A 22,506-nucleotide genomic window follows, 5' to 3' on the forward strand; every position below is an offset into this window, starting at 1 on the left:
TTGATAAACTACGACGAGCCTTATGTCTCAAAATTTAAGATAAAAACTTCACCAAGAAAGCAAAGGACTGTTATCTGTGCAGAGGACTACAACCTTTTTTTTTGACAAAGAAATAAAAGGTGTAACTGTACATCAGAAATTATTGTTAACATTAAACTCAAAACTCAAAGTCATTATCAATTTTGATTTTATATATCATTTATACTATAATTTTAAATATAATTTATTGTATATTTTTTATGAGAAAATGTAAAATTTGATAAGTTTATTGTATGAATATTTAAAGATATTGTATTTTCATTTAAAAAAGTAATGAAATAAAAGTTATATTATAGAAGGTTAATTTTAATATAATCTACTCTAATTATATTCAATTTTGTTGTAATTGCAAAAGGGTATTTTTCCTATCCTGTTCTTTCTGGACAACACCTCTATGCTGCAAGCCTCTTGTTTATGAAGACAAAAAGAAAAAGTGTGGATACTATCGAAACTCTTAATTACCATTAGTTTGGTTTTCTATGCCAAAACCACCCTAACCTTGGAAACTTGGGTTCAGAATCTCGAATCTAACCATTGAATGAGTAATTAAATCCTATTGTGGTTTTCTATTTGTATAGCAAAACTTTTAAACGTATTTGCTATCTCATTCTTCCGTTTCCTTCTTTGCTATCTCATTCTTCAGTTTCCTTCTTTGTAAGGTGGAAAACAAATACACAATCTCTATGTTGGGGGTAGTATGCAGTATATGCACTTCAATATTAAATTGAGAGACACTGAGAGAGAGAATAAAAATTTAGAAGGAAAGTGTACCTTGACATATCCTCTGTTTTCAACAAGTTGAGTGTGACAATAATTTAAGGTTGATTTGGGCTATGGTTAAAAGGTATATGTAAGGAAAGAAAAACTTTGGGATGCAAGAAATATAAAGTCTTTATAGCACAAAGCAAACTGAACCAGGAAACTTTCCTTTTATTGCAAACAACAAATGTCAAAAAACAATGAATATTAACAAATCAGAATTGCGTAAAATAATATTAACAATTTTCTAAACATTGGTGAAACAAAACAAGAAAGTGTTAAAAAGCAAAATCTGTGGCATCCTTGTGTGCTATGATTAACGTGATGTTAAAATCTGAATTTTGATGGCTAAACGTGAAAGAAGAAAAAATAATAAGTAGATGAATGAGTGAAAGACACAAATGAAACTAAATTTACACTTCCTATGTGTATGAGAATGCACGTATCAATCACAAAGTTGCATGAATGCATGCACTTCACAAAACTGAAGGGACAAACCTGAAGGGTAGAAACGGTGCGTTTGCGATTGTGAAAATGAAGTTGTAAAGCATAACGTTTATTAAAAGAGAAACTAACCGTTACAATGGTTAAGAAGGAATATAAGGCGTTCAATAAAATAAATTTATTCCGAATTTAGGCACAGAAAAAAGTAATTAATTATTGTTAATATCTTAAATATTTTGTATGAACAGTTATAAATATCCATTAGAATAGATGAAATTTATTTTCTACAATACATTTGGTCTCTTCCTTCTATAATTCTGGTTCCAGGAATACTGCATATATTTTGAAGCATTTTTTTTAAAGAATTGAATTAAGTTATTGGACTATTGTCAGTAACAATTTTGAATAAGAAAAATATGTATCTGAAATATATTTTTTTTATCAACAATAAAAATTAAATAACAGGAATCAATTAGGTGATTCAATTACCTATATAATTTTTCTTATAATACCTTAATAAATATGTACACAATATGTATATGAAATATAGTACATGAATAAATTTTTCTTATGAGTACTGTACTAGATTCAGTATTCCATGATGAGAGATCTTGAAAAGTGAAACTGAGAGAAATATTTGAAGATGCTTATAGGAAGTGCTGTAAGCGGCGGAAACATGGACATGTCTCCGTTTGGCATGACCAAAAGGTGGACCATCACTTTCTCACGTGCCATTTCTGTGATTGAATAAATCAGAACACGCATGTTATCTTTCTCTACTTTCTCAAGGGATTCTTTTCTTTTCCTGTTTTACAAATATTTTTCTGGATTAGCGTGATATGATTAAAAAAAAATCACTTATCTCTTTTAAAATGTGTTTAGCCTTAATGGACTAATTAGTAGGCATTCTTCAAGCTCACAGAAGTTTTTGAGTGCAAAACAAAATCAATAGAATATTTGCTTTGAATTTTTAATCAATTATACTATACCAACTATGCACCGTGTTGCTCCTTTAAAGATTACAATGAAGAACAAAATCCTATCACCCAATAAAGTTATACCACACAATAATCTTAAAACCATACCTTCAATGATAAAAAAAATACGTTAATTTACATCACTAATGTATCACGTCAATTTATATTGCAACAACTTTACGAATACATTATCAATTACAAAGACGTCGATATAAAAATCTTGATTACTGTTTCCAAATACAAATATCAAGTTTTGGATTTTTTTTATAATGAGAATTTTCGAAAACATGGTATTATAAAACAATTTTCTTCAAGAGCTAAACTACAATAGTGTCAAAATTTTCACTTTGTATACATTAGTTATTAACTAACATTATTTTTTTTTTACTTTTGCTTAGTCAATGTTATGTTTGGCTATGAGTGAAGTCTCTAGTCTGGATCACAATGACTAATGTTATCATTTTTTACAGTTTAAGTTGGGTAGAACGTCTAAATCTGTTGATGATGTTTGGGTAGTGCTGGATTATAGTAGTGAGTGAGATTTGGAAGCATATGAATAAAATTTAAAGGTGGTGTGGTTGATGTCTCATAAATTTTGCTCTTGCCTAGTCAAAGATTTGGTCATGGGTCACATCCAAGACATCTTCATATTTTTTCTCTTATTCTATTTGATGTCTTGATTCTTTGTTTTGTATAAGGTTAGTTAATTGATGTGTTTTTGTTTCTTTGTTGTTCTCACGAGCTTGCTTTTATTGGTTGGAGGCTTGTTGGTTATGTTAGAGGAAAGTTTATTAGTACGTTTTAATTTTGTATAAGGGTTGGACCGTTTCTGAAATGGTTTATATTAATTTATTCTTTATTGTTGATAAAAAAAATTTACATTATATATGACTAAAATAATTACTTTTAACAACTACATATAGACTCATATTTCAGTAAATAATTCTCCTTCTAATGTAAGTTATCAAACAACCATGAACGTTTTGTGTTTGAAGAGAAAGGAAAGAAAAGATGTGATTGGTTCCATGACGTATGTAAAAGGGGTAAAAAGATGAAGCAGGTTGATTGAACATAGTATGGGGAAGAAATGAGAAGAAGCTTTGTTCCCACCAAAGATTCTCTTGTCTCTCTTTTTGTTTCTCTCTCTTGCCCACTCCAAAAGTGGTTCAGATAAGTCCACAATGCATGGGGTAGAAACTCCTTTCTTCATACTTTCATTTCATACTTTTTTTTATCTTTTTATCAATAAAAATAAATAAATAAATAAATAAATATGTTAATTCTAATTTAGAGTTTATCCTTATACAAAATTAAAAAAATGTATATTGTTTGTAGTTTTATATGAAGAGTCATAATACATTTTTTATGGTAGTTTGAAAACTTAAATTAAAAAAATAATTATTTATTAAAATATGAATCCATGTGAATTTTTTTTTATAAATTAGTATCTTTATACTTGCGAAAGTAACATTTTTTTTTCTATTCAGTATTATCTTAACTATCCAAAACTTCAGCATTCTTTTTCTCTCCAAAACACATGCTAGAATTAGATATAATTATTACAATGTTATGAATAATATATTTCTTCTCTAAATTCTCAATATAAATGTATATTCACACTAGAGTCAACATTATTGGGTAGATTAAAATAAATGGACAGATTAGATACCATCATAATAGAAGATTTAATAATTTATCTAAAATTAAAATTAGTTCAACAAATCTTGTAGAAGAAAAAACTATGAATCCATTATACTCTTTTAAAATTTGTTTTTTCCCACTACCTTTTGTTCTGATTTCTCCGTCTCCCAATCCACCAGTCCCATCTTACCTTTGTTTTCCCATAATTAAACACCCACAATCTCACTGTCTCTGTTTACTCTTTTTTATTATTATTCCTTTTCACTTAAATTGCTTTTTAATGTTAGAACATAAAGCCTCTTAGCTCTCACTCTACCATCCCTCTATTAGTGTTTAAGGAACATGAAAACCACATAGATTTGTTTTTGTCTTCTCATAATCAACCACTCCAAGAGAAGCAACAAGGGAGATGCACCATACATGTCTTCAATTTCAAAGCAGTTTTCATTGGTGATCTTGGAAGCAAGCTACTTTCACTTCATCTTCAAACTTACTTGAGAGAGGTTATGTGATGTTTGCTACTTCTCTTCTTGCTTTCGTTTTCTGCTTGTTTCTTGGTCTCTTTCTTGGTTTCTGAACAAGTTTCAATCACTGGAAAGACCACATGTTTTATGGATCCTAGTATCCTACCTTCAAACGTTGCATCAACCCTTCTGTGCTCTACTTTTGCCTTGTTTACCCCATCACCAAATTCTAAACTGACTTTCCTTTCAGTATATACTATTACAAGTAATTCTTATTTCCCTCCAAGAATTGGCATTGAAGAAAATGAAACAAGTATCTGCTTGCAACTCTGACTTGGGATATGCACAAGTTGTTATTCCTCAATTTTTTATATTTTGGTTTTTCTTAACAATAACATGGTAGCTACTCACTCACCCTATCTTTTACTGTCTTAATGTTACTCATCGGTGATTTGGTTCTTGAAAATCTGCACATAGAAAATCTTTAATAAAAAATCCAGATTGATATCAGATCATAACTGAGGAGCTTGTTACTAATTAAGTAATAGGCATTTGATTTTATGGATTCATGATAGTGCTCAGTACAAGGTGAATATAAATTCACTATTTATTGGTCAACTTATAGTTCATGACATGTCTCCTATCTACCTTATTCCATATTTTCACATACTTACAAAGAAGTGGGCCAGATAATAAACATATGCAGGCAAGATTCAATCAGGAACAGTTCCTTGCATGAAGAGTTCATGGGAATTTCCAAAATAAACTAGTTATAAGTATCTAGTTCAACTTTAAATTTCAATCATACATTTAGGATTCTTGTTTTATTGGCTTTTTCTTTCTTAGAAGAGCCACAAAGAGCAGAATAGGCTAGGGATAGATAGCTCTATCAACTGAGGGAGACTACAAAAAGAAAAAAAAAGGAAAAAGAATCTGGTTTTGTAGATTTTCATCAAATCATAGATGAGTCCCATTTGTTAGTAAGAAGATGAGGTACCAGGGGATTTTATTGTACATTTCTGTGTTCAACCAATATACCAAAAATTTCGAATCATGATGCATGATGTTAGTACCTGCTTCTTTTACTATTTAGGTAGGCCAGCATAACGCAAAACGAAGTGTCCAGTACAAATGCTTTTTAGCAGAAAGTAGACTTATCAAGGCACTTGAATCACAAAACATGCCATCATTTCCATGTCAATGAAAATGTGTATCTGTGCCAGGCTGCCACCACTAAGCGTACGTTCTCCACAAAGAAAAAATAAAGCATAGCATGTTTGTTTCTCTCCCCATAGTGGATAACTAATAATCTTCCGCAGGATCAAAAAACCAACATACACGGATGAGCACTTTTATCTGCTTATTGTCAAACTGAGTCAAGAATTCAGAATTTCATTTTATGAGGCTTACTAGCTGTTGGATTTTCATTGCAGGACCAATCAATTATTTCACTGCAAACTCTTAAATGGATCTTATTGTGAGGGTGGATTGTTTCACTTGTTTGGTCAACTAGTTTGGAACTTAGCTCTGCTAAATCATGAAACAACACTTTGATCTTGAACTGGTGGCCTCAGCAGAATATGAATCTGAAGTTAACAGCCAGGTTGCTTCCAACATATCTATTCAAGAAACCTATGCAGGTCCTTGCAGTGACAACCTCACCAACTCTTCCCATGTCACAAAACCAATAGAACTTCATCTCCATTCAGATGCTATCTCCCTTGACTTAACTCTCAACTTCAACAACAATGAGTTGGTGGTTGCAGATTCATCAGGACTCTCATCCTCAAGCACTGCTAGCGAGAGCAACAACGATCCTCCCCCTCAAACCATGCCACGGGTCTTCTCTTGCAACTACTGTAACCGCAAGTTTTTCAGCTCTCAGGCTCTTGGAGGCCACCAAAATGCGCACAAGAGAGAAAGAACATTAGCAAAGAGAGCCTTGCGCATGGGGTTTTTCTCTGAGAGGTATGCCAGTCTAGCATCTCTCCCTCTTCACGGTTCTTTCAGGTCCTTAGGGATAAAGACACACTCTTCACTGCACCACGGCTTTTCACCAACAATGAGGCCTCCTGAGATGAAAAGCAGTGCAAGATTTGAGCAAGGATATATTGGTCTTCCAATGTTCTTGGAGGAGGATGAGGCAGAACTCTTGTGGCAAGGTAGTTACCATCAGGTTCCCTATAAGGGAGGCCATACTCATCAGAATTTCACACTCAGTGGAAGCTCTAATTTGAGTTTTATTGGGGTGAATCATCCACCGGCTGACATAGAGAACTCAACACCTGAGTTGACATTGAAACTTTGAAGCCATATTCCTGTACAGTAGGACATGCATGAAGGCAATGGTGTCAGATTCATCACTTTCATTATCAAACTTGCTGATCTCATGTAATTTTGTTCTCAGGTTTTCGTCTTACAAAATCTTAGTTTGCTGTTTTTCTCTGTATAATTACTGTGAGGACAAGTTTCCAGGTTCTGTGTTTTCCAAATAAATCATGTTTATTTTCTACAGTAAGTTTCTGACCTTCAACCGTGATTTCTGTATCATTTTTCACGTAATGAACTATTTTGCTTCTTCAATCATAAGAAAAACAATTTGAGACTTATAAATCTATATCTTCTAATTAAATATTCCTAGAGATGTCCAACACATCCCCGAGAACCGAAACAAAGTCAACTTCAAATCAAATTTTTACATTCACAAGGGTGTGAGAGTTACACTAAAGAAAACATGTATCAAAGATTCTTCTACAAGGATGCACCCAAGGGTGTGAGGGAACCATTAAAAGATAAAATGAATTAGAGGTTCTTTCAGAAGGGTGTGGATACACTATTGAGTGTGAGAGGCTAACTAAAAGGAAAAATGTATAAAAGATTATCCTAATGGTGTAGATAGGCCCAAGAGTGTAATAACAGATGCACTGAAAAAGAAAATACATCAAAAGTTCTTTCATAATAAAGATGTGGAAATGGTCATAAGGGTGGGAGACTATGTGAAAATCATAAATTCTACCGCATGATGATTATACTTTGTTAATAAAAAATAGGTTTAATTACCTTTTCCGTCCCTATATTTATAGTCAATAGTCAATTTGGTACAGTGATTTTTTAAAAATTCAATTTGGTCCTTAAGTTTTTTAAAATGTATTCAAAATTGTTCTTTCGGTTAAATATCACCAAACGGCGTTAAGTGGTGCTTATGTGGCAGACACGTGTAAGTTACGTGGATTGTGCTTACATTACCTTGGTGAATACTGAATTAGGGTTTAGGTTATTCAAATTGGGGATTTCGAATTTCTAATTTAGGGTTTCTGATATGAGGATTGCTCCCCTGGTTGGATTCTGTGGTGCGCTTCCCTGCTTCGATTCCATTCGGAGGTGTGCTCCCCTCATTCGATTCTGTGGTGCGATCGTGAGTAACGATGGTGAGTTGCATTCCCATGGTCGATTTGGAGGAGCAATTATATGTGCGGTCCAAAGGTGGTGAAGGGGAGCGATTGCGATCCATTGTGGTTGCTCTTTTATAAGGTTAGTAATTTTTGACTTAGTTTCATAGTGGTTCTGTTTTTTATTTCACTCGCACCACAGAATCGAATGAGGAGAGCACACCTCCGAATGGAATCAATCGAAGCAGGGAAGCGCACCACAAAATCTAACCAAGGGAGCAATCTTCGTATTAGAAACCCTAAATCAGAAATTCGAAATCCTCAATTTGAATAACCTAAACCCTAATTCAGTATTCACCAAAGTAATGTAAGCACAATCCACGTAACTTACACGTGTCTGCCACATAAGCATCACTTAACGCCGTTTGGTAATATTTAACAAAAATGATATTTTGAATACATTTTAAAAAACTTAGGGACCAAATTGAATTTTTTAAAAACTACTGTACCAAATTGACTATTAGCTATAAATATAGGGACGAAAAAGGTAATTAAACCTAAAAAATATTTCTGGAATAATATTAATTTTTGGGAAATAAAATATCTATAGATAAAAATAGGTTAATTAAGTTGATTTTGAAGGTAATTTGATAAATTTATATATAGAAAAGTTGCTGCGCCTACACGGCTACTATAACGCGCTACAGCGTTGGCACAACGCGCAGTGCTACACCAGAAAATTCTCTGTTCTGAATCTAATCTACTTTCAGCTACTATAATATCCTACAACTACTACTTTGTTAAGAGCGTTTAAATCACACTTCTCCTTCAATCCCAACCTTACCCTCACACGCCTTCAAACTTTCAACGGTCAACGTGGAAAAGCTCTCTGACACACCAAATATATAGAATAGATTATTATTTGAGTTGAATTGATTTGAAACATTCGTGGTTGAACCACGCATCTCACCTAGCTAGCTTTGACCCGTGTGCCACCTTTATGACCCTTCCTTATCTCACACCCTCCTCCACGTATATATACCAACCACACAACCTCCTTTTTGTTCATATCAAATTCTAATTCACACCAAACCAAGGAAACAGAGAAACAACTTGCTTTGTTTGTAGTAAGATCATCATCAAAATGGTGTTGTCTTGGACTAGAAGAAACGTTTTCCGTCGTGCCAAGAAGGAGAAGGGACAGATTCAAGGTGATGGTTGTGGTGGTGAGTTGGAGGTGGAGGTTGTCATCCCCAACCACTTTCGGTGTCCGGTGAGTTTGGAGTTGATGACGGACCCGGTCACTTTATCGACCGGCATCACCTACGACAGGGTCAGCATTGAGAAGTGGATTGAGGGAGGGAACAAGACCTGCCCCGTCACCAACCAGGTGCTCACAACCTTTGACACCATCCCCAACCATGTCATTCGTAGGATGATTCAGGATTGGTGTGTTGAAAACAGCTCTTATGGGTTTCAGAGGATCCCCACTCCTCGGATTCCTCTCTCCAGCTACGACGTTTCTCAGACATGTACGAGGATCTTGTCGGCTTCTCAGCGTGGGGATGATAAAAAGTGCCAGGAGTTGGTTGGGAAGATTAAGGTTTGGGGGAGAGATGAGAGGAACAAGAGGTTCATAATTGGGAATCATTCTGGAACTGATGCTGGCAATAGTCCCGATGCAGTTCTTGCATATGCCTTTGATTGTTTCTCAAGGGGTGACTCTTTTGACAAGCATGTGGTTGTTTTGGAGGAGATTTTGGAGGTGCTCACATGGATGATCCCACTTGGGGAAGAGGGTGTGTCTAAATTGAGTTCAAAGGCTTCATTGAATTGCATGGTCTGGTTTCTAGAGGGGAAAGACCTTGCATCAAGGCAAAGTGCTGCTTTGTTGCTCAGGCAAGTGTGTGTTCAAGAATTGGCCAAAGTTGGAAAAATTGTTGAAGCTTTGGTTACTATGATCAGGGAGCCTATTGGGAGTGCTTCCACCAAGGCTTGTTTGACAACAATTTTTAACTTGGTGTCATCTGCTGAGAACAGAGGGGAAATTGCTCAAAAATTTGTGGAATTGGATTTGGTTTCACTTTTGCTAGAGGCTATTGTTGATGGAGAGAAAGGGGTGTGTGAGAAGGCACTTGGGGTGTTGGATTGCATTTGTGATATCCAGAAGGGTAAGGAGGTTGTTAAAAACAATGCTCTTACTTTGCCTCTTGTCGTTAAGAAGCTTTTGAGGGTGTCACCATTGGCTTCAAGTTTTGCTGTCTCTATTCTTAAGAAGAATTCTGACAAGAAGGAGGAAGAGGCTCTGATTGAGGCAGTTCAACTTGGAGCTTTTCAAAAGCTCTTGGTTTTGCTGCAGGTTGGTTGTGATGAGAGAACAAAGGAGAATGCTACAGAGTTGTTGAAACTGTTGAACGGTTATAGGAACAAAGCCAAGTGCACTGACTCATCATCGGATTTCAAGTATCTTAAGAAGTCATTCTGATTTTATTCAAACATAATTCTTTGATGTAAAAAGATACACACACAAACAAAGCATAGAAATTGTAGGCTCAAACATTCAATTGATTCTTTCAGTTCATTCTTTGGAAAATTGATTCCATGTAATTAGTTAGAATACAATAATCATTATTGTGGCAAATACAATTGTGTCATTGTGTTTCATATGGTGTATTGCATTTTTTCCGATTGATTCTGAAGCAACTTCCATAAAACCAACAAGCAATTGAAAAAAAGAATAATCAAATGTACAAAAAGACGCAGTGATGAGAAAAATTACACCATTCAATGACACTGCTAAAGCCAATTCAAGCATCTTTATGCTAAAACATGTTGATAGTATTTAGGGTAAAACTAAAAAGTACTTCACTCTTCAAATTACTAGGCTAGTTGAGCTTTTCACTCTTGTATATTAAAACATGAACATTACACTGTAATTTGACATCATTTGTTTGCAGCTACTTATATATGAACATTTCATGATTGTTTCCTGATGCTACTTATATCCATCCTTTGCAAAATGAGCACCAGTCATAGAAGAAGTCCAAATTAAAATATACTCAGCACTCTATTTACATACTGAACCATGTTTTCAAATAGCACCAACGAGAAACATCCCCTTGCTTACATGAAAACTGAGTCCTTGCATATGAATTTGAACTGCATGAGAAAATTATCCCCAGGTATATAGAAGCTTGTCCTTCCTACACATCAGATCCCTCACATGCTTACCAAGGTGTCATTTCTTTTTTGTCTGAGCAATGCTTTCTCACTTCACAAGGTTCCAATTGGTAGAAGACTGAGAACTACCCTGCCTCGTAAAGTTCCTGATACAAGAGTTTATACTATCACAAACTTCCTCTGAAACTTAAAAGTTTTGCAATATAATATGGAAGAATAATAGTTAAGAGGCATGCTGAAAATAAACAAATGAAGGAAATTTGTCATAGTCCTTGGGACATTATGAGGCCAAAAATACCTTGACTTGGGACATGATTTCTATTATAGCGGAGGTGGTGGTGATGATTAAGAGTGGAAGTAATGATGGTGTGGTCACAATCCTAGTTATGATGCATGAAATCTTTTTTTTAAATAAAGAACATCCCACTGTGAAACAAAAATATTCCAATAAAGTTTGCATCCAAGCACACCAATCATGTGCTTTATATCAGTGGCATCATATCTCAAACAACCAGCACTTACTATTACTTTCAAGCTACCTATTTCTGTATTTCAATTTTAGATTCTGCTAAACAAGTAAAGTGTATTCATATTATGAAAGGTGATGAAATTTTTTCAAGAACATGATAAGAAACTATAAATTAATTTATGGGATAAAGTAATTTACAACTTTTCTGAAATAGGTTTACACATCGGAAGGTAAACATGCTTCCTTTTCTAAATAATAATTTTAGTGAATACCAAATCTTCAAAATAAACAGCCACACCAGAAGGTGTTTATTCTATTTAACAACCCTTTTTGACCATGATTCCCTGGTCACTTATTCTCATGCCCAGACACATATAAAGTGAATGGCAATGATAGCAAGACATCAAACCAAGCACGTGACATCCTTCAATGGAAAAATGGGTTTGGCCAAAAGCCATTTTGGTGATTAACATCTCCAAAAGGCATAGTCTCATTCCCACCACCACCACCACTATTCATCAAATTCATAAACCAGTTCTGTTTGTGCATGAGATCCATGTTGATGTCAAATCCCTGACCATTATGACTCCCTTGTCCCTTGTCTTCAATCTTGGCAACAACATCAGTCACCGCTGGTGCTGCAACTTGGGTTTGACTCTGAGTATTCTTAGTCAACACCTCAATCCTCCTGTTGATGTCCTTCAAATTTTGATCAATCAGCCATGCCAGATCATTCAAATCAACCATGCTTATATTGTGCATAATTTTACCAGCACTGAGGTACTGAAACATGAGCTGAGTCATCTCTTTTTCCCTATTATCCTTCCTTTGTTTCTTCAACTGGTCTTTGGCCTTTAGGATTCTCTGCCTCAGAAAACTCTCTTGGTTCACCATCTTCTTGCTTTGCTCCAATTCAGGCATTCTTCTGAACTTGGCAAGCACCCTTTGGACCCCCATTGGGGATGGCCAAACCTCGGGTTGAGGATCATAAGGACTATAAACTATAGCACATGCATCAATCCCACAGAGGGTGCTAAGTTCACTCACCTTCTTCATTAGACCCTTCTTCCTCTTCTTGAACGTTGCCTTCCTAGCTGAGTCATTGGCTATGAATGCCAACTTCACCTTCTTTCTAGTCATGCTGCTGATGAGAAGACAGTTAGAACTATATGAAACTTGAAAACGTTGTTGTTGTGGTTCCCTTGTTCTAGCATTCTCATCTTTATATAGATCACTTTGTCGTAACCAATTTTATTTTGTGTTGAGTCACTGTTCGCAACATTGACATGGACCATTCAATACCAAATATATGTTACCAAATAGGAGATGTTGAGTTTAAGTGCCTTTCCATCAATGGAGGATACAGAATTTATTTCTTACTAAGATATTCGAACGGAATAATAAGTGATGCAAGTGTGCAATTTAATGGCTAGAATCGGAATGCATTGGAAAAACATATTCTCAGTCAATACAGTAGTAATGTAATTAATAATTCAAAAATCTTAAATTCATTGTCATATATTTTTACAAGGCAATATCAGTTAGTTAGATGCCACAGTTCTTGTTTATAGAATCAAAATTATGACATCATTAAATCACTTTATCCCTATGATATTTCTATTACAGAAAATACCTTTATCTGATTAACTGTCATTAATCACTATTATTGCTATGCCTTGGGCAAAGGGGCAGATCTTCATCAATTATGCATGAGAATATGAAATTATACACGAGTTAAAATATTGGAGAAAAAAAATACTGAAGATATAATATTTTTGATAGTATATAAATAGATATCGATTAAAAATAAGAAGTTTTCATATTATATAAGTAAAATCTTATCTTATAAATTAATTTTTATAAGATTGAGTTAAATTTATAATTCACTGTTTAATATAATTTTTTTAATATATCATACAGATCTAACATAAAATTAAGCCTCAAGTATTAATAATTGTTTTAAAAAGGTTGAGACATATCCTAAAAACACCTATATCAAATTTAACTAGATTATGCTTAAGTAAATATGATATATTTTTAGTCGTATTAATAATCATCTTTTGGCTATAATTTTAATACAGCTTTATGTACGAAAATATTTTATTTAATCTAACATTCATTCGTGGTTACCTTTCCCGAATGAATCATAAACAAAAAACATTACCAACGTATATAATATTAAATTTAGTATGAAAAAATGGATTCAACAATAGAACACAACACATGAAATTGTATATTTAAAATTATTATTTATTATTTTGATTTTAATAAGTTAATTTTAATAAACTAAAAAAAAAAATAGTGATGAATCCATCAAAATGTAAACCTATCTTACCATCAAATCCTTAATTACTTTTATTATTTATGAAAATATATAATAAAAGGCATAAAAACCAATTTGGTCCACCATGGGCCAAGATTATTTGAACTAGTAAAAATTCAAATTATATTAAGTGAAATTCTTTTTACACCCAACATTTTTAACCTGCACTCTACATATTTTTTAAATTTCCAAAAACACCCTTCATTTTTTAAAATATGAAAATCTAAAATTGGAAAAAATACATTCCTACAACTTTATAGTTTCTCTGACACTCATAGTTCATACGAAAATCTTATTTTGTTTTTAAAAAATACATTTTGAATTGAATTATAGAATCTGTAATATATTGTTGGATATGCAAATACCTTACAAATTTTACAATTCAAATTTTTTTTTTTCTATTTAATATCCCAAATTACAAATTTATAAGATATTTCTGAATTCGAAAATACTTTTTAAATTTTGTAATTCAATTTTTTTTTTAAAATACATTTTAAATTATAGAATATATATTGTATTTCTGATAAAAAATACCTTTTAAATTCTATAATTTAGAATATATTCTTTTAATTGTATAATTAATTGATATTTTGATCCAATTTTTCTTTATGAATTATAAATTTAAAATATTTTTTTCTTAAAAAAACACATTCTAGTTACACTTACAATTATTTAAATATAAATATATTTAACATGTAACTGTACTTGAAAATATTTAAAATTACAATAACTCATTTAAAAATAGTTATAGAAACAAAATCATACATAAGGAGTAAAAACAAAAAGAACCAAAGTTTTATTTAATCTATTATTTTTACGAATGATTATGCATAAAAAGCAATTAGTATATAAAATAAGTTTAAATGTTATCTGATGTGAATTTAATTTTTGTCATTGAACAACAAAGTAAAATATATATCACTTCTTGGTGTAATTATCACCGTCACAGATATAATTAAATTATAATCTAATTTGTCTTGAACATCACTCCTCGTATTTAATTTATCTCACTAATTAGTCAATCCTAATAGCTCATAGATAATTAAGATAATCATTAATAAAATTATCATATATAATGCTTTGTAATTAAACGATAACACGACGATTTGTAATAAGAGGACAGCTTAAAAAGTGAATATTCTATTTCTTTTATAAAATATTTCTTTTATAAAATATGTGAAATATGTATCTACAAATTAAATTATTGTGTAAACTATATACTATAAATAATATGTGCAACCAGTTAGAACAAAAATCACGAAATAAATTTATAATTTTGTATTGGATTTTGATGAAGTGGTAGAACCAAGTACCTAGCACAAAGCAGTTGTCCTTTGGAAGCAGAATCTAAACCGTACGTTGCTTCATTGCTACTGATCTCTCTGAATTCTGAGAATGCAACCAATTCCAAATCAGAGAAAGGAAGCTGAGAAGACGGCATAGAAGAAAATCCACACTCTCTGCACCCGCTAATGCACCAGCTCATGCACCATTCTCACTAGGGTTTATTCATCCATGGCGCTGCTCGTTCTCTCTCTCTGCCTCCTCCTCTTCACCTTCCACCTTCCCTTCCGCTCATCTGGTACCTCGTTGACTTCACTCTTCGATTCACGATATTGTCACTAAGCGTCGTTTGAACTGTCATTTCTCACTGATCGCGTTTTCTTTCCGCAGGACAATCGAGCTCCATGGAATCAGTTCCCGATCTTCAGAACACTATGTATGCTTCCATCGAAGGATATCCTTGCGTGCGGCTTCTGAATCTCTCTGGAAACATCGGTTGTTCTAGTGAGTCACGCTCTGCATTCTCTCTCATTCGCGTTTTTTTATTATTAACTGCGATTTAGGGATTAATTGCGAGTTAAATATAAACGATGACGATGTTTGCTGTGCCGGTGAATTTTCCTTGCTTTATTGTTTTCGAATTGTTAGATCCTGGACGGGATAAGGTTGTGGCTCCTATTGTACGGTTCGAAAATGTTGACAAAATAGCTGAGCCGTCTGCTATACTGGTGTCACTTGAGGAGTTTCCAATTCTCTTTACTAGGTATCATAATTCAACGTTTCTGTTTCAGGAGGTGCTGTAATTTATTGCATTTTAGTTTTAACTGTAGTTGCGAAATCTTTGTAACTTCGCGAAGAAATGTTATCCGTGCTTAGTTATTTTTAAGTGACGCTGGTTGTTATTACTCTATATTCACTTGTGATTAGTCAAATTGTGCTTGTTTTCTGAATACGTATTTTCCCTTTCAGAATATCAGATGACTCTAGATTTGCTAGTAAAGTCAGCGGTGTACTTGTGGAACCAAGTACTGATTTGCAGAATAAGTTAAATGGTAGAAATCATTGATTTGCTCCTCGTTTGTTTTCAAACAAGGATAGACTGATCCTTGTTTATAGAGCTGTCAGTGATACTTTTTTTCTGTCATGTTTAGGATTTTCTCCCGATCAAAAGTTTCCACAAGGTCAATTTGCGCCTTACCATAATACCGGCTATGAATGGAATCCAATTGTAAGATATGAGCTGCCCTTTTTCATCAAGTTTATTGGCATATTTATAGCTCATGACATCATCATTATTTGTCCTTTCTTTTTTATCCTTGCTTGTTACCAATAATCATTTTCCAACTTTGATTTGATCATGCAAATTAGGTTTTTATGAAGTTCTTAATTTTAATGGATATACATTGTTAAAACCTAGTGTCATAGAGCTATTATTTAGTAAGTAAATAAATAGACCAAAAATGCCTTGAATTATGTTCTGAAGCATATATATATTAGATGAATTCAAAAGATCTGTGGTGGAATTTTATCAATTATTTGTTGGATATTAGCTAATCCTATTGCTTTTACAGTCTTGAGACATCAGATTCAATTTTTTAGAATGATTAATATCTTTATGTTTTTATTTTTATTTTTGGCTCAACTTGTGCAGGGTTCGGGTATTATGTGGAAATCCTACAGTTTTCCTGTGTTTTTACTCACTGAAAGTGGGTCAAAGACTCTTAAAGAGGTACTGCTTGGTTCTCTCATGCTCTTATACTTGCAAAAGTACTGGTGATGATTCATTGTACTTTGAGAATGTAGTGAGTCAGTTAATTGATCCATATCGTTGTCAAACTCGAGAGTCTGCACAAACTTGTTTAGATTCCGAAGACAAAAATTGTAAAATCGTATAAGATTACAGCATATTAAAAATTGTTGATGACATATATGCATAAGATAATACTTTTAATATATAACAACAATTCAACATTTTAACTTCATAATATAGCAAAGTGGTAAACGACCTAAAGTATGATAATATGTCATGAGTAAATTAATGAAAACATAAATTCCTAAAGTGCCAACCTTTAAGAAAGGAGCCAACTTCAAAGCATTTGAATCTTAATAAAACAATCATTGTGGGGGCAACAATTATATTTGATTTCAAACTTAATTACTTGCTTTTTTATTTGAGATTTCATGCAAGTTTATCCAAAAAAAAAGATTGATGAGTTAACTTGTTATCTGTACCTAGGATCTTAAACTCATAAAAGTAGTTAACTTGAGAATTTGACCCGTACAGCCAACTGCCCCTAGGAAAAAACTTGGTTGTATATATATATATATATATAGTAACCTACACAAATCTTCACAATTTTTTGTGGTATTGTTAATTCCATTGCCATTAATTTTGTAGTGAACTGATGAATTCTGTTATTTCTTGTATGTAAAACTTAATTTGATTGATTCTCTCTTTACTGTTTGTACAGTTTGTAACAAAGAATGAGGACAAAAAGAAAGCTTATACTTCTAATGTGGCTGAGTTTGATCTGGTGATGCAGGTGTTATTCAGATTCTTGTAAAAAAATGTTTTATCCATCTTATGAAGAAAAATGTTTCATTATTTACTTTTTTTTTTGTTACCTTCAATTAGACGGTGAAATCTGGGACACTTGATTCAAAGTCTTGTTTAAAAGAAGAAACTTGCCTTCCTTTAGGTGGATACAGGTGAAGTTTCTTGGACTCTACTTTATAGTGATACTAAATTAGATTCGTAGTTAATCAGGCAACACAGTCAAGACACCAAATTTTCAGATTTTTCCCTGAAAATTTCTCTTGTAGTCTTGAAAGTAATCCTTTTATCTGTGTAGAATATTGGCATATATAAAATATGATCAGCTTTGAGTTTATATTGATGTAAGAAAGGCTTATTTATGTACTGTACTGGATAAAGAATGCAGTAAATTGCCCATGTGAATATGGTGTCCATTATTAGATTAGATAAATTGATTCTATCTTTGAAAAGAAAATATTTAGCCTCACATTGTTCCCGTAGTGGAAATGGACTGTCCCGGATCCATATGAAGAATATTTTAACATCCTTCACTTCTCATTTTTGCTGATAAAATTATAATTTTACTGTTATATTCGTTGTTAATTTTGTGTATGTTTCGTATGGAAGGCAGTGTCTGGTCATCTCTTCCTCCGATCAACACTTCTTCCTTACAACAGTCTAAGCCCATTTTATTGACAGTGGCCTCCATGGATTCTGCTTCATTTTTTCGGGACAAAAGCCTTGGGGCAGACTCCCCTATTTCTGTGAGTGAAAGTGCATCTACTAAATTCTCTCCATTTCTTCTGGCCACATTTTGTGTTTCTTTATGATATGTGCTTGTCCTTAAATCAAATTATAGTCTAATGTATTGGATACGGACAGGGTTTAATTGCATTACTAGCGGCTGTTGATGCACTTTCTCATTTGGACGGTCTTGGTGACCTTAGTAAACAGGTGTGTTCGGGATGGTCCATGGATATTAACTTTTTTTTTTAATTTAAGTTTTTTGGTCATGTAAATCTATCCTCAATTTGTTCATATTATCATTTAGCTTTCAGTTTATCTAACTTTTTTTGTGTCTTCAGTGTTTGGATGGAAAAAATTTAGAGAACAATTAATTTTTTAGATAATTTAATATGCGTTATTGAAAATTATTTTCTTTCAATATGGTATTTTAAAAGAAATTGAAATTCTATAATTTTTTTATGAGTATTTGGATTACTTAAACTTGTAAAAGTTTGAAATTCCACCTACAAGATAGGAATTTAAAATTCTTTATGTTCTCTCTTCTATATTCTTCTCTTACATTAAATATTTAAAATGAACTGATGTTTAACATTAAAATTTCAATTTATACTGGTAGAAATCGAATGAACCTATCCAAAATTTGAAATTTAAGAAATTTGAACTGATTTATCCAAACAAATCATTTACAAAGTATAGGAATTTAAACCAAAGCAATTCAATTTCAAAGCATTTCAAAATCTCTAAAATTGTAAAATCCCTCATTTAAGCACACCCCAAGATCTTCGTGGTGGATATTATCCTGATAGGTCAATATCTTAATTACTGGTTATCTTCTCGGGGTATGGGAGATAATTATCCACTATCCTTCCCTTTTGTTATGAGATTTTAATTATTTGTGGAAGTGCACTAATTCACTAATGGCAGGAAACTTACTGTGGCTATCATACCAGGGTGTGGGTATATAAACGAGTAATTGTATGAGGTTTATCATACATAGAAGCATTATGGTTCCTATTGTTTGGTGCTTTATGCTTTTCAACTTCCAGGGTTGCTTTTTAAAATCTGTTAATGCTCTAAAACCAAGTACTTTACTGACATATTTCCCCTAGTCTACACTTGATTGCTGATAAATTCTTGAACTCAATGCAGCTTGTTTTCGCAGTTTTCACTGGAGAGGCATGGGGTTATCTTGGAAGTAGGAGATTTTTGGTAGAACTTGACTTGCACTCAGATGCTGTTCATGGTCTTAATCAGGGATTAATCGAATCGGTATTTCCAATCTTCCTTGTAAATATGACTGCTGGGAAGTATTGGTGGGGATCTCCTGTGTCACATTTAAATCTATAGGCCAGACTTTTTATAAATGCTTCTTCTTGATTATTTTTTCTGCTAATAACCTTACACTTTCCTGAATGGTATTTCACAGGTCATTGAAATTGGTTCTGTTGGAAAGGGTCTCAGTGAAGGTGTTAACAAATTTTTTGCTCATACAGAAGGGGTGAGTAATCTTGATTGATATTTCAACTATGTGCACATTCATTGCTTTTATTATAAATTTTGAAATATTAGTTGGATAGTGTGTATTGTTACATAGTTTCTGTGTATGCACTACCAGAATTAGAGAAATATGCCAAATCTGCTTATGACTAACACTTCATCATCAATGCAGGATTCTTCTGCCACAAATCAGACATTGGCTGCCTTGAAACGTGCACAGGAATCACTGTTATCTGAAAACGTAAAGATAGCATCTGCAAGTTCTTCAAATCCTGGGATACCTCCATCATCTTTAATGTCCTTTTTGGAAAAGGTACAGGATAGATAATACAACTTTTTTCCTGCCCCCTCCCCTAAATAATTATATTATGAAAAAAGTACAGCAATAGCTATCAGAAAATTAATAAATGGTAAACAACTCATAAGGTAAGGACATGGTCAGTTGGTTGAAGTTATTAAATAGTGTTTCAGAAGTTCTAAGGAGCCTTCTTGATCTCGTGATTCTTATTTATGCTATCTTACATTAGAGATCATAAAGTTTCATCAAGTCACCTTTTTCTATACATAACAGTCATATTCCAAGATACTTGCACATTTTCTTTAAATTAATTTGATATAAAGCTCATGAACTGTCCTTATTTGGGTATACAGATTCTCAGTATAATAGTGTACATAATATTAGAAATGTGAACATCACATCTTGAGTAGTACCGATGCTCAAAGAGCGGGTTGACAAATTGCAATAACATGCTCTAATAATAAAGGTTATAAAAACTGACTACTTCAATAAGTTACGTGAAAGATGTAGTTGACCCAATGTGCCATATTTGTATAAGCGTAATTCATTTTTTTTATGGATAATTCTCACATCATTCATATTGGCAGAATTTGACTGCTTTTTTGAAAATATTTTGTTGAATAACTTCTTTTTGTATATTGGCATATAATTCAAAAAATCTCGGTGGTCATTGGTCTTTTTCTTCTTTTTCCCCCTCCTCTTTTGATCAGAATCCTGCAATCTCTGGTGTTGTTCTTGAAGATTTTGACTCTGTCTTTGTCAACAAGTTCTACCACAGTCACCTTGATGACTTATGTGAGCCAGTCAATGCTCTTGACATTATTTCCTTTTACTTGCTCGATTGTCCTACATTTTGATGGCTGCCTCATGTCACATGCATTCTTATTTTTGTATGATTGATGCAGCAAATGTAAATTCGTCAGCTGTAGTTGCTGCTGCTTCTCTTGTTGCTCGAACCCTTTACATACTCGCTAGTGAAATTGAAGATGTTCAAGATCCAACTTTGGCTGCTATAAATGTCAATGTCTCACTTGTTGAACAACTTATGGGTTGCTTGTTGGACTGTGATCCTGGTCTCTCTTGTGAATTGGTGAAGAAATATATTTCACCCTTGTCAACCTGTCCAAGCCATTATGTTGGTGTTATCTTGGATGAACCTTCATCTACACCATATACAGGATATATCAATGATGTTCCCAGGTTCATTTGGAATTTTCTGGCTGACAGAACTTCTATCCCTAGGGAGACTAACAGCTCAGGTTGTCAACATGGTTGTAATGGTAAAGATGAAGTTTGCATCAAAGTAGAGACTGATGGAAAGGGAGTTTGTGCTCTCTCCACAACAAGGTATCTTCCCTCTCAAAGGCTATGTTTGATTCAACATTTGGATGTTTTAGCTTATAAACTCCTCTAAAACTAAAACTTTTGTTTGTTTGTTCCACTTTAAGTATTTCTTGATGATAGAGAACGAAAGCCTAAGCCACTGATGTGTGTAACTCATTTTTGGAAGTTACTCCACTTGCTTTTGACACCTTCAAGCTAGGTACTAACATGTTCACACACATGCATAATCACCACACTAGGTATTAATATAGATTTGTCTAGTCGTTTTGTACTCCAATGGGATGGTGTCATTCGCTTTTGTCATCATGTTCTAAATCTATACCATATGTAAACTTTACATCACAATTGGCACCATGAAGTATGTACATATGGTGTACGTAATTTGGGATCTGCAGTTAATTCATATGGGGGGTTTCACCGTGCATGTAATGCGCCCTCTCTTGGTGGCTTTACATGTGAATAAATGGGTAAATGGATGTGATGTTTAATCTTTTACAGGTATGTTCCAGCATACTCAACACGGCTAAAATTTGAATCAGGAGTGTGGAATGTTTTGTCTCCTAATTCCTCTGAAAAAATGGGGATTGTGGACCCTGTCTGGACTGAGAGCAACTGGAATTCAATAGGTATGCGGGTCTACACAGTCCAAAATGCTGCTTATGATCGGTTTGTTCTATTTGGGGGCATCACTTTGACAGTCTTCTCATACCTTGCAATAGCAACTGCAAGAACCTTTTTTTCCAAAGCAATGAAGAGGGATTGACATTTTACTTCAGGGATCTGACTAGTAGTAAATTGTGAAACTAGGTTAAAAATATTATATAGGGGATTGGGGGGAGGGGTCCTTTGATAGACAAATGATCCATTTTTGAAGAATTTTCAAGGATGTGCATTATTTGGGGCCGCATTCTTGTGCTCATGAATTCTATTTCAGAAATTTCTCTATTACACGATCATTTTTGTCAATTGTAGGTAAGTGTGTAAGCAAATATAATGAAAATAGTCTAAATTAGCTGGTGCTGTAAATGCCTAGTCAGTACTATACCATTTTTATTTGGTTAATATTTTCACTTTTATTATCATTGACAGATGGTTCTAATTTATTTGTGGTCATC

The 22,506-nt window shown here is 33.4% G+C and overlaps 4 protein-coding genes across 8 annotated transcripts; 3 read left to right on the forward strand and 1 right to left on the reverse strand.

Annotated features, from left to right (window-relative positions):
- Positions 1–4,101: 4,101 nt before the first annotated feature.
- Positions 4,102–6,842, forward strand: LOC137814940 (zinc finger protein 4-like). Of its 5 annotated transcripts, none has more exons than XM_068617904.1 (3): positions 4,102–4,363; positions 5,418–5,563; positions 5,758–6,842. In XM_068617904.1, exon 3 carries the CDS (start codon positions 5,862–5,864, stop codon positions 6,630–6,632), a length of 771 nt encoding a protein of 256 aa, XP_068474005.1. In that variant the 5' UTR covers positions 4,102–4,363; positions 5,418–5,563; positions 5,758–5,861; the 3' UTR covers positions 6,633–6,842. The 5 variants fall into 5 exon arrangements, with proteins under 5 accessions (XP_068474005.1, XP_068474009.1, XP_068474006.1 ...); XM_068617908.1 differs by having other exon boundaries at positions 4,158–4,723; XM_068617907.1 differs by having other exon boundaries at positions 4,184–4,363; positions 5,422–5,563.
- A 1,680-nt stretch (positions 6,843–8,522) lies between these two features.
- Positions 8,523–10,377, forward strand: LOC137814944 (U-box domain-containing protein 21-like). Its single transcript, XM_068617912.1, has one exon. The coding sequence runs from the start codon at positions 8,858–8,860 to the stop codon at positions 10,196–10,198; it is 1,341 nt and encodes a 446-aa protein (XP_068474013.1). The 5' UTR covers positions 8,523–8,857; the 3' UTR covers positions 10,199–10,377.
- A 1,144-nt stretch (positions 10,378–11,521) lies between these two features.
- LOC137814945 (agamous-like MADS-box protein AGL80) lies at positions 11,522–12,899 on the reverse strand. The gene has a single exon (XM_068617913.1). The coding sequence runs from the start codon at positions 12,500–12,502 to the stop codon at positions 11,789–11,791; it is 714 nt and encodes a 237-aa protein (XP_068474014.1). The 5' UTR covers positions 12,503–12,899; the 3' UTR covers positions 11,522–11,788.
- A 2,036-nt stretch (positions 12,900–14,935) lies between these two features.
- On the forward strand, positions 14,936–22,453 carry LOC137814946 (nicastrin). Its single transcript, XM_068617914.1, has 16 exons — positions 14,936–15,267; positions 15,360–15,473; positions 15,618–15,732; positions 15,939–16,021; positions 16,121–16,197; positions 16,621–16,698; positions 17,441–17,512; positions 17,605–17,678; positions 18,137–18,269; positions 18,388–18,459; positions 19,402–19,521; positions 19,679–19,750; positions 19,922–20,062; positions 20,758–20,842; positions 20,953–21,394; positions 21,890–22,453. The coding sequence occupies exons 1-16, from the start codon at positions 15,201–15,203 to the stop codon at positions 22,152–22,154; spliced, it is 2,010 nt and encodes a 669-aa protein (XP_068474015.1). The 5' UTR covers positions 14,936–15,200; the 3' UTR covers positions 22,155–22,453.
- Positions 22,454–22,506: the final 53 nt, after the last annotated feature.

The sequence above is a fragment of the Phaseolus vulgaris genome, chromosome 1, assembly GCF_000499845.2.
Source record: "Phaseolus vulgaris cultivar G19833 chromosome 1, P. vulgaris v2.0, whole genome shotgun sequence".
Taxonomy (NCBI): domain Eukaryota; kingdom Viridiplantae; phylum Streptophyta; class Magnoliopsida; order Fabales; family Fabaceae; genus Phaseolus; species Phaseolus vulgaris.